The 12,301-nt window shown below is 40.8% G+C and overlaps 1 protein-coding gene and 1 long non-coding RNA gene across 3 annotated transcripts in view; one reads left to right on the forward strand and one right to left on the reverse strand.

Moving 5' to 3' along the window:
• The window catches only part of LOC116673381 (uncharacterized), a 17,786-nt gene extending 5,892 nt beyond the window's left edge, over nt 1-11,894 (forward strand). Inside the window, exons 2-3 of the long non-coding RNA XR_004327826.1 lie at nt 10,457-10,464; nt 11,883-11,894. This is a non-coding gene — a long non-coding RNA (uncharacterized LOC116673381). The remainder of the gene's footprint in view (nt 1-10,456; nt 10,465-11,882) is intronic.
• cd9b (CD9 molecule b) overlaps nt 1-12,301 on the reverse strand; it is an 18,408-nt gene that overhangs the window by 5,569 nt on the left and 538 nt on the right. Inside the window, exons 1-2 of one of the 2 annotated variants that reach the window (XM_032505671.1) lie at nt 7,168-7,385; nt 1,993-2,095 (exon numbers count right to left, since the gene is read on the reverse strand). In XM_032505671.1, the coding sequence (XP_032361562.1) occupies nt 1,993-2,095; nt 7,168-7,224 (160 nt within the window). In that variant the 5' untranslated portion in view covers nt 7,225-7,385. Of the gene's footprint in view, nt 1-1,992; nt 2,096-7,167; nt 7,386-12,301 lie in introns of those variants that run through there. The other variant, XM_032505670.1, reaches the window with a different exon arrangement.

Below are 12,301 nucleotides of genomic sequence, written 5' to 3' on the forward strand. Positions count from 1 at the left end.
AGACAGCCAGCTAGACTATCTGTCCAATCTGAGGTTTCTGTTGCACGACTAAAACACGTACCACTAAGTTCCTTCCCGAGGCCATTTTGCAGAGGCACCGTTGCTATGATGATTGCGATTGGTTTAAAGTAATGCCAATAAACCAGAGCCTGTTTTCCTCCCATCCGGGAATGCTGTGTGGACTAGCCAGACCCTCCTCTGGAGCGCTGTGGGGGAAGGTCTGGCAATGACAGACTACGTACATAATGACATTTATTGTACCCATATGCATCCTCATGAACAACAATACACTAATACACATTCTACTTATGATTTGCCTACAGCTCATCCTCTTCTGCTTCTGGTCAAAGCTAGTTGAGTTCACGGTACCGATGCTACTCAAACCAAGCAGATACACAAGAAGTGAACTCACAATGTGTTTTTATGCTTTTCTTCTGGATGTGGTTATGAATCATAATCAGCAAAACATCTCATCAACAAGTCATAAATTACTGTGGAACGCTTCTATGTGAATTTCCAAACAAACTGTAAAAACAAATTGGAACAATTATTTTAGAGCCCTCGTTAAAGACCGAGCATCTTTGTCATTTGATGTGGCTGTCATGATGAGTCAAAAAAATAGTTTAAAAAAAATAAAAACTGAATGTAGGATAACCACAGCACTGATGTCATAGATACATCAACCACACAAATAGTCCTCCTCCCTAGCTGTTATAAAGTTTGTCATTTCAGAACAATCCTCTGTCGCCTCACTACCCACTTCACTTGTCAGTTTGATGGTAGCAAAACACAAAGCGTGAAGGGGGGGGGGGGGGGGGGGGGGCTTTTCATTGCAAGTTCCTCAGAGAACACAAAAGAGGAGAAACAAAGACGTCCCTGTCAGCCAGTGAAGAATGACAGCTATGTGTGGAGGGCTCTGCCAGGCCGGAGGAGCCGCCTCGCTGAGGACCAACGTTGGCCTCAGCTGGCCCTCTGTACGCCCTGCAGCCCGACTCTCTAGCTCAGGTTGTTGTTTTCTGTAGCATGCCTGTCCATCAGGTCACAGCTGGCAAATACACGATACCTGGGACTGTATCCACGGGATATTTTTGTTGTGCCGAACTGCTGATTAACAATCCAAAAGTCTAGTGCGTCAACTCTCCAACTGGCAGTGTGGTAAATGAAGCACTTGCATGTTTACATTAGAGTAAGGACCACAAAGACATTTTTTTTTAGAACTTGACACAAGGTACAACAGACACAATAAGGTCCAAACTCAAAAAAGCACAGCAGTTTGACATCGGATCCCCAAGAATACAAACCAATGTTGGCTACACATCTGTTTAAAAAAAGGCAAAGTGGTAACAATTTCCAATATACGCTTTTGCCTTGCCCCTTATGACCTCACCTTTCTCTTTCTTTGCCGCCTCAGAGAATTTAGCCCACCCATGAGAGGAAACATCATGGCTTTCAAACGAGCAAAGTGGCAGTTGGTTAAGGCTGCACCCCCCCCCCCCCCTCCACCTTGCCCCCCCCCCCCCCTCATTAGCTACAGATAGAAATGGCCCATACTAAGGAAAGCGCATTGTGGGACTGGCTCTAGTGGCTGGAATTCTGCACCAAGGCGGAATTTTGGGAAAGAGACTTCAGATACAGTATTAGGGGACCACTAAGGTCTATATAAAAGAGATTCAGATACAGTATTAGGGGACCACTAAGGTTATATAAAAGAGACTTCAGATACAGTATTAGGGGACCACTAAGGTCTATATAAGAGAGACTTCAGATACAGTATTAGGGGACCACTAAGGTCTATATAAAAGCATCCAAAGAGCACCATGTCATGGGACCTTTAACACTTTGATTTAACAGAATTTGCCATGCAGGTGGGATGTTTTTCCACCGCTGATTTAACAGGAAGACTTTACATTGTCCCAATAAGGACAGAACACAATGTGTGTTAGTTATTGTACGTTGGGTTCAAAGATAGTAGTGTAACGCCAATGGCCTTACCAGTGAAGAACACCGTAGGAGAGTCCTCGCTTTCAAACAGTCCTACTGTCCTGGAGTCAAATCGCAGCCACAGGCTCACAGCCAGCACCCCAGTACCTGCCAGCTGCATGAGAAAGAAAGACGACATGTATGAAAGGGTCAGACTCCCTCCCCAAAAATGGGGAATTAGACAGTTTACAGTCACCTTCAAAATCATGTGTGTGAACACGGAGTCAATGAGGATAATGCTCTTAACACAATTGAGACATCATCTGTATTAGACATTATCAGGACTAAGAATCTACAGCCATGCTGCCAGCTCAATGAGGACAAGACACTAATTCTATGCAGGTTTGTGTGCTCACATTCACCACCGTTTCCTGAACACCCAACACCTTTTCCTCAGTTACTTTAATCTGTGATGGTAGATTTTATTTTCAGGTATTCCTACATTACTCTGCCATTTCAGATTTGCTTAAATAATTTATCAAGAACACCACTTTATAAGTTATACATAACAAAATAAGCAGATAACGGATAGTCATATTGTGTGTGTCTCACACTGTGCTCACCACAGTGATAATAACCCACTGGAATGACTCAATATCTCCTCAGCAACCACAAAACACAAGTTTATCTACTATTTGTTGCCAACCAAATAACAACGGAAAGCTGACGTCTGTGTTGTTGTGCAACAGGAGGTGTGTGTGTGAGATCCTGTGATGACCGTGAATCAGTGGACACGGGCATCATCACAACAATGTGCACCCAACCACAGCAGCCTGTCTGGGATACTAGTCTAAAAAACCAAAAACTTCATCTTTTTTTTTTTTTTTTTTAAATTCTAACAATACATACATGAAATGTAATAAAGCAATTAACAGTATTTAGCTTTACAGTAGGATTGAAATAAGCACAGTCAAACAATGAGGATGCTGTAATACATCACAAATCCATGGGGTCAGTTTCCCCGTGGACGTTGAAATTAGCTTCTTCTAAGAAACACTAAGAAATATTTTCTTGCATGAGGCATGTCCATCTTCAGCTACTATGGCGTCATGCTTTATTCTGAACTGCAACAATAAAGCGTTTTAAATTTGCTACCACTCCAATTCATGCTGAATGGCTTCCTCTCCGTAGCAACAAAGGCCGACGCTCCTGGGTATTGTACGGTTTAGTACCGTGTGCCAAAGAAATTTGCAAGAAATAATTCAACCTGGTTGTCATGACACAAACCTATAAGTTATCCAGGGGGAGTCCTATGTTCCCATGCAAAATAACATTGATGATATCAATTGAAGACAAAAATGACATCCCTTTTTAAAATTACTATACCTGACTTTGTGTTTTCAAATATCCAGATACCAAGTAGCGCATATACATACTCACATTATTGGGACTCAGTGGGAGTCAAAAGTAAAGTTGGTTCTAGTAGTACGTAGGAGGGCGGAGCCGGGCTAATTCACCGCCACACCTAAAGTTAACACCTTCTGGAACTATGACTAAACTCAGTGTAATAAGTGTAGTCAGAGTTACTCAGACACACCTCATCATCTATTAAATCTTCAGATTGAGCCTCAAGCTTAAACTACAACTGAACTCTGGATCACATTTGTTCAAGTTTGAGTTAGTGTGATCTTGACGAGGATTGCGTTCGGTATATTTACCGTACACTCGACTAACAATCATGTTCAAGACAGTTTGAAACATACAAGTTGCGCCATACTAAGTCAACTGTGTTAAAACATGGTCAAAAATGAGATTTCATGTAATAAAGCATTTGGGTACAATGGGAGAAAAAGCCACTAGGGACTGAAATACAGCTATAATAGAATTTTTTGTAAAAGAACGTGCTGTGTTAGATCACAGGTGACCTAGTTAACGTATTGTACAAAGCGTTTGTCTCTGTCCCCTGTGAATAGCCTAATTCAAGAATCACTTATCACTTCTGTTGTACTTTAGAGTATCAAACAAACTTTAAAAAATGAAATCAGCAAATGTCTCTGGAAAACTTCTAACATAGAAATTCAGCTTGAGTCAACAGTCACCATTGCTGTTGTGTTTTCAGCAGCAAAAAACAAAACAAACAAAAACACACTATTGTCAACAGTAACTGTACACCACAATATTGAATGGACAAGTCGGTATCATGACAGTTAAGACGTGCCTTATACCTGCTCAGGTAATGTGTAAAATGTAAGTATATACGCAAGTTTCTCAACCAACTTGTCTAGTTCAACCCACTTTAACTAGGTAGCGTAAATCCCACTTTAACTAAGCAGGTGTGACAGCCTGCTGAGCTTTCAAAGAAACACGCCTCTATTGAAAATGGGCTTATCAGGGTCTCCCTATAGGGTCTAGATATAGATAGGTGGGCCAACACCAATTAGCAAGTTGTGAGTAAAAGTGAGCCAACAAAAAACAACCTAATTACTTCATGTGGCCTGCATATTCACAATGAGTACAAATAGCTATGCATTTTAAGACTAGACGCCCGTCCGTTGGCTCACTTTTACTCACAACATGCTGACTGGCAACATAGGATTCCATTCACTACGCTAAGCTAACTAGTAGTGGCACTGCCGGCGTTGCACCGGACTAAAACAATGCATACACTGAGACCAACAAAATAAAAATAAGAAAAGCATTGGCCCACCCATCTACAGCTAGGGGAGACCGTGATAAGACCTATTTCAACAAAACGGTGGCATGTTCCTTTAATATATGCACAAATGCCCCATTTAGGAAATAGGCCCTGGATGTTTTAACCTAACACAAATAATCTTTCCATCTGAACAGTGATCAGAGCAGTATTTTGCACAGACCATGTCGTGGAAGCTAGTTTATTTTAGCAGTTGATATCATCTTGTTTTCATTATGTGTTCTCCAATTTAAAAGATAAATACAGACAGGAAAACAGGAAGTGAGTGTCCCGATTGAACATGGATATACAACGTACAGTAAACACACTCAGGAGAGCTGGTGCGTTTGTGTTGAGCCATCTCAAAATAATCCTGAAAGAAACGGGCCTGTCCCTTTGAGGTCCACATTAGTTCTTATTGACCACAAGAGGCACTCTGGACGCCATTACCAGTGCAACAACAGAGAACTGAATTATTGCTGAGATGTTTGACTGCTTTTATGAGCCTCAACAAATGCCCACTGCCTTTATTAAAATTAAAATACCCTTCCAGACAATGGAGTGGCTGCCTGCCATATGGAAGGTTCGTGGTTCAATCCCTGGCCTTGCAGTCCCATGTCAAAGTGTCCTTGGGCAAGACACTGAACCCCGAGTTGCCCCCGATGCTGTGCCATTGGAGTGTAAATGTGTGTGAGTGTTTATCTGATGTCCGGCAGCCTCAGCCACAGTGTACGAGTGTGTGTGAATGGAGAATGGTTCCTGTGCTACAAAAAAAAAAAAAAAAAAAAAAGCGCTTTGAGTAGTCGTTACTAGAAAAGCGCTATATAAAATACAACACATTTACAATGTGGATTGTGGGAAATGTATTTTAGAAACGGGAACAAGGAGCCCAATTTTTTTTTTTTTTCTCTTTGCCATCAACTCAGTCCTTACATTTTAGAATACACCAACCTAATCTGATGTTTACGCTTTTCTCTAAATCAGACTACTCCTTCAGTTGTCATCTCATTTGTCCCCCAGAGCCGTCTGTGCCACCATTACACAAACTAAACTCAAATGGTCAAAACAGTCATTAAGCATGAACTAACAGTCTGTGTGTTGTTCCAACACTAAACACGTCATCACTGTAATAACAGCAAGCAGTGTGGGTATTTGGGAGTAAATCTCAGTGCAAAATACACAAACAGTAACTTTCAACCATTTCACAAAAAAATCCCACAATGTTTTTTTCCACACTATAGTGGAAGTCGAACCCTAGTTTCTTCTTAGACCAGACTTGGACTGCACAGATGTTCAAATACAGACACAAATAAAACTGGAAGGTAAATCTCAAAAATAATGAAGTGGCTCTAGTAATTCCTGTGTTTTAGTAATTCCTGTGTTTTCAGACACTTTTTTGCACTTATACCGTTAAGATTTAGCAGAAAAGGCTTTGCTGCAGGAACTAGATTGTATCACCAATGTGATATCACAAGTATTTAAAGCATTAGTGCAAAATATTCTTCAGGTTCCAGCTTCTCAAATATGTTTTTGGACTCAAAAAAGCACTTTAAAAAGACGTGACTTTGGCCTCTGGGAGATTTACTGACATTTTATTGACTAAACTAATCTATTAAACAATTAACTAGCCAGCTCACCTTTTTACCTTATGTTCTTAATATTCTAACACTTGTTGTAAAATTTGGGGGAAAATCACAGTATGCGTATCAATTTTAAACTTCACTTTTTGTATGTACAGTTTGATGGAAAAACAGGAGAGTTAAGATAATAAAACTAATTGAGTTAGTTCAGCTGCATCATTCCTGCCTCACCATCAATGTCTCATCCATCAGCTGTTTGGCTACGAGATGACTAACATCCAGTCATATTACTGGCAGTTCCACGGTATTTGTTTCAATTTCTCAAAAAAATGTGCTATGTATACATTTCTGAAATGTGTCACTACATCAGATATCTGATTAAAGCACAGCTGATTCCACATATCAAGTACAAATATAATTTGGTAGGAGTATGTCCACGTGTGTTTTAACGTCATGCCAGGCCCTGTTCTGTCAGAGTAGTACACCGAGATTACCAGGCATACCCCTACCTAAAGGAACAATGTGGTCCAGAAGACAGCAGGTGAATCTATTTACCCAATCAACCGCTAGTTTTCACCAGGAGGGTACATTTTCAGAGCAAAAAAACAAAAAAACAAATACATATAAAATATTTTTATAAAATAATTTTAATATTGCTGTATAGCAGAACAGGTTTGTTACTCTAAGAAAACCACATCAAGTAAGAAGAGTAGTTAAGAATCTTGTCAGAGTGGTTTGGAGCTTGAGGGAAGTCACCATTGTTGTTTTTTTAACCAGAGATTACCTCATAAACAAAAGTTAAGCAGCCTCTCATTGCAAACAACACGCGGTAAAGTCCTCAAACTTCTTTTGAAATTACTAAAACCTCTTTTAACCTGAAAAGGAAGCATCCAAATCCCCTAAAAGACAAGCTTTAAATCACCCAGAGTGTCACGTATCAACCACAACTACCATTGTGTAAGTGGCACTACATACCCAGATGAGAAAGTTGAACCCAAACACAATGTATTTGACACACTGCAGCGCCCCCATGGCTCCGAGATCGAGACTTAGATGTTTTTATGAAGAAAATCCAAACGCAAGTGCTCTCTGTTCAAGAGTTACACTGTCTTCTTTGTAGGAGGACGAAAAAGGACAGAGGGAAAAGATTTCTTGTGTGAACCACGCCTTTGCGAGGCTCACCTGGGTATACTTAGGAAGTCAATGTGGGCGGGACTAGGTGGAGAGAGGAGGAGTAAAGAGGTGTGGGCGGGATGTCTGTTCCAGTGGAACAACAGAAGACTCTGGAGGTGTAAATCAGAGCAGGTGAATGCGATTGACAAGCAGGTTAATTAGTACTGAGGATACAAGGACATAAGCCTGAGAAGCAGTTAGTTGAATTCAGATCAGCAGAGTGTGTTTCAATCATTGACAAGTCAATAAAATAAAATAAATGTGGCTGAAAACATGGGATAAAGAAGAGAAAGAAGGATCGATCTACTTTGAGGTTCAGGAAAAAGTGGAGAAAGCAAAGAGCAATGTTGCCTACACGATTCTGTTATTTTAACCATGTTAAGACTCGGGTATTGTGCGCTTAGGAGTGGGTTGGCTCTGACTGGGAAACACCAGGATGGAAAATGTGAGTGTGGAGAGGAAACAGTAAAACATGTCTTGATCCAATCCAAGAACTGCTCACGACAAAGGAGGAAGCTTTTTAGAGCTCTAGGAGCCGCAGGAGAAACCTTTATGATCCATTCTGATTTTGGATGATTGGATTATACGTTCAAGAAGGTGATGGGTGGCCGGGTTGGCTCGGTTGGTAGAGCAGGCGCACACATTTGGAGTTTTTTCGCGAATCATTGCTCTTTGATTGCTCCAAGTTTGTTGCCATGTGGCCAAAGAAAAACATAGGCCAAAACTAAAGAAGAAGAGGAAGCACCTGGTGCAGACTCTGCTGCCATGGTAACAGACGATGACCACCCCGATGACAGTGGTGATGAAGATAACGTTATACACCGTTGGCCACAAAGTTCATAATCAAGTTGTATTTATTTCTTTACTTTTACTTCTAATACTTTAAGTATTTCTTTCAAGTACTTCATATAAGACTGGTTATTGCACTGTGTGTTGCCCAAGTTACATATTACAATTTACACACATTTGTTTTGTTAGTTAGAGTAAGGAAGCAACTTCTGATTATGATAATGATGATTTTACTATTATTCACCACCAAACCAACCAACCAATTAATTTAAACATTTAAAATTCAAAAGATAATCATTTACAATGATATAAAACAGCAAAAAGCAGCAAAGCCTCACATTTTGAGTTAATACTGATCATGTTTACGTAATAATTGATAACAATAACAATAACTTGATTATTTAAATTAACTTCTGGGAAGTCTGTGAAAAAAATACTGAGGGACTGTCATAGAGAGAGAGAGAGAGAGAGAGAGAGAGAGGAAGATAGAGGAGTTATTGATTTTCTTTACTGAACAATGAATAATGAATTAAAAGTCAAGAGAACATGTGAAAGCAATATTCTGCCTAGTTTTGAATAATTTAAGACCAACGAGAAGCAGATAGTAACGTGGAGGAAGAGACACGGTCCACAGGTATGTTGACACACGCGTGTCCTGGGGCTGGGTTCATGTTGTTTGCTGAGGTAACTCGAGCTGCTCTCCTCTCCCAGTGGATCCAGTCAAACCAACAACACCAGCTTTGTGTCCGAGCTGCTAAATCCTCCCCCCATCTCTCACTCTCTCTCTCTCTCTGCCTTCTCCCTTCATTCTCCCTTCTCTGCCAAGACCTATCTAGCTTGACAAATATGCTACTGTTCATGCTGCAACCTGTGTGCATCTCCAGACTGGATCTTTGTGTCATAGAGGATTTAAAAATCAGGAGATAAAGAGGAAAGTGAGATGGTTGTGGAGGGAAGAAGACCCAAAAGGTAGTGAAATAAGAAGAGGGTGGTAAACTCGAGACGAAAGAGAAGGCTTTAGGAAAAAGGAGGGACTTGAAGGTGGTGAAGAAGCATCGATTGCATAATAGTCTATATCGACGTGTCATTTCCGGGATGGCTCCAGTGCCGCCGGATGTCCCTCATTTTGGCCCGGATGTCGGTTTCCTTCCGCTTCCCCTGTGTTGGTGATCTAAACTCCTGTGGATTTTGGAGGACCATGGTTACCTGCTCCTCAGATCTCTGCAGGGTAAATTGAGACTGCTAGCTGGACTATCTGTCCAATCTGAGTTTTCTGTCACACGGGGGCGAGCACACATTCCACCAAAACAAGTTCCGTCCCGAGGCTATTTTGCAGAGGCATCGCCGCTCCGTACCATGCACAGCGCCTGGTTGGTTTAAAGAAATGTCAATAAACCAGAGCACGTTTCCGGGATCCTGTGTGGACTCGCCAGACCCTCCTCCGCTGTGAAGGAAGGTCTGGCAATGCGAGACTGATTGCACATTTTCTTGGCCCTTTCATGACAGATTGGCCTCAATCACAGGCCCGTGTTAGTATTTTCCTGAATTTTCTGTCCAAAAGTTGGTTAAGAAAAGCCCAACCATGTGCCCATGTAAAGCCAATTTTTAGCAGAAACGGCACAAATTACGTCAGTTCAGACATGGCGTAAGACTGCGTCTCCACATATGTCTTGAGTGACCACTCATTTTGGGATCTCACGTTCACTTTTGTGTTGGAAAAAGATCAATTTCTTATTTTTTTATTTAGCGGTTGGCAGCAATGCACTCCCCGTAACTAGTCTGAAACGATACAGACTTGATCGATTCCTTGGCATGTTCAAGGTAAACCAAATTGCCCAAGATATTTGACACCCTTCTAATATATCTCTGTGAGTTTTTAGAAGTTTCCAGAAATCGTGGACAAGCCAGCTTACGCGATTTGAGATCGCTACGCTTAACCCTCATGTTGTCCTCGGGTCAAATTGACCCATTTTCCTATGTCAGTGTTCTATAATAATAACATGATTGATTCCAACCAATGCTCTTTGGCTCTTTTATTTTGGGGCGTCTTATTCAATTTTCAAGCATTTAAAATAAAATTGAAGTGGTTTTGAAATAGTATTGAGTAAAAGTTTACAAATTCCAGTCTGTGATTATCCATCAACATACATTCATTTAATTTTACTATTATTGTTATTATTATTATTCCTAATTTCTGCTTTTCTAACTTAAACATTAGGTATAATTTCCTAAAAGTAAGGTTTATTGACCACATATTCCAAAAATAACTGTAAACTAAAGTTAATAAGTTAGTGTTACATAGTGTTAAACGTAAGAAAAAAGTGAAAAAAAACATCAAAAGTGTTGAAAAAAAGAGACAAAAACAAAAAAAGCGTCAACAAAAGTGTTGATTTTCAATTTTGACGGGAAGACAACACGAGGGTTAAGCCGAGGACTTTTGTTCAGTGTGGCCCAGGACTCATTCACATCCACATACACATCCACACTGCTAAAAGAATGTAACCATGTGCTGCCCAGACCACCTCTGAACGTGATCTAAACAATCAGATCTCATGTGTCCTAAATGCATCTTGTGGGCATTCACACCTGTACTTAAAATTCCAATTCCAGGACCAAAAAGGTCCACTCTGCTCTCCTCAACAGGTAAATAAATCCCACTTTATTTCTAGTGATTTAGCAGTATAGAGTAGGCTACTGATCTGATATTTACAGCTACAGTACATGTTGTCAGTAACATTGGCTTATGCAGTTCAGTTTGGTCATATATTTCCTGGTGGGAAAGTCCTCTATCTGAAAAGGTTATCAATAGATGGCTGCACAGATTAGGCTATACCAAAAAACACCATCCAACAATTAGAGTGGCTTAAGTCCAAAAACTGTAGAGATGTCAATTCCAACAAAATGCCCTGTCAAACAAATTGCAATATTGAATTGCATTGTATAAAGTAAACACAAAGCAGCATAACATGGAAATACCTGAAAAAGTACTGTAGTAAATTTACTAAGTTACATTTAACCATAGGGTGACCACCTGCTAATAAGCCCAAGGGGGGACAAGTGGTATGTTTCTGAGGGACAATGTGGGACACTGCCTGGCGAAGCGGTGCCCCCCACGGGCAGACTCACTAATACTGGTTTACCCATTTCTAGCACATACCACCTTACATGTATATTAAATGCCCTATGCCCCTGGACATGTGTAACTGCTGATAGGCCAACCAATGTGTATTTTTTCTAAATAAGATTGATATTTTGAAATCTCATACAATTATAATATAATTGACAGATGACCACTATTTTATTTTTCATTACAATTTATTCACTTTAAATACATTATAATTAAAATTATAGGACTAACAGGAAGTGTAATTGCTCAACACCACAGGAACAGTTTAAACAAAGGTCCTCCCATTCTTCCTTGTACCCACCTTCTCTTTCTAACTGATGGTGGGGGGGGCCTCGACTGCTCAGACTCGGGTCTTTCTCCTTTTTCGAATTGGAAAGCGCGTTCCTAAAGTCCCTTCCCAGTGTCTGGTAGGCTTGCACGTGCCTGCGCTGTCATGACAACGAATAGAGGGATTTGACTATTTGTCTGATTTAAGTCATATTCTGGCATTATGCTGATAGAGACGTTTAGAAGTCAGAGAGACTAAATCGTTCAGATCACAGATCATCTCCATTCTGTTGTATATAAAATCAGCAACAGATCTCATGTAGAACATTCTGAGAGCTACAATTAAAACTAGAGACTGTTCCAGCTGATGTGTGGGTCTGATTATATTTTATTAAATCGGAATCGCACCACAGTTAAGTCACTTCCTGTTCTGAAATCGGCTCGAAACTGCCTGACTTTACGCAGCTTTTAGTGTCCCCCCCCCCCACCACCCCCCGCGTCGTTTGGCTGCCTCGGCTCCAAGATATAGAGCACCAACTTTTTTTTGGAGCAAGCATTGATTATGCGTGACACGTCTCAATTTGCCGGGACCGCGTGATTGGGCTTCAAACGCTGTGCGCGCACGCGCTACGCGGGACGGGTGGTCACCCTATTTAACCACCCTGACATCTGTCCGTTAGTGCATGTATAGATCCTGAGCGCGTGTGTGTGTGTGTGTGTGTAGTTCAGGACTGTGTGTGATTACTAACAAAG

This window comes from Etheostoma spectabile, chromosome 23 (genome assembly GCF_008692095.1).
Source record: "Etheostoma spectabile isolate EspeVRDwgs_2016 chromosome 23, UIUC_Espe_1.0, whole genome shotgun sequence".
Classification (NCBI taxonomy): domain Eukaryota; kingdom Metazoa; phylum Chordata; class Actinopteri; order Perciformes; family Percidae; genus Etheostoma; species Etheostoma spectabile.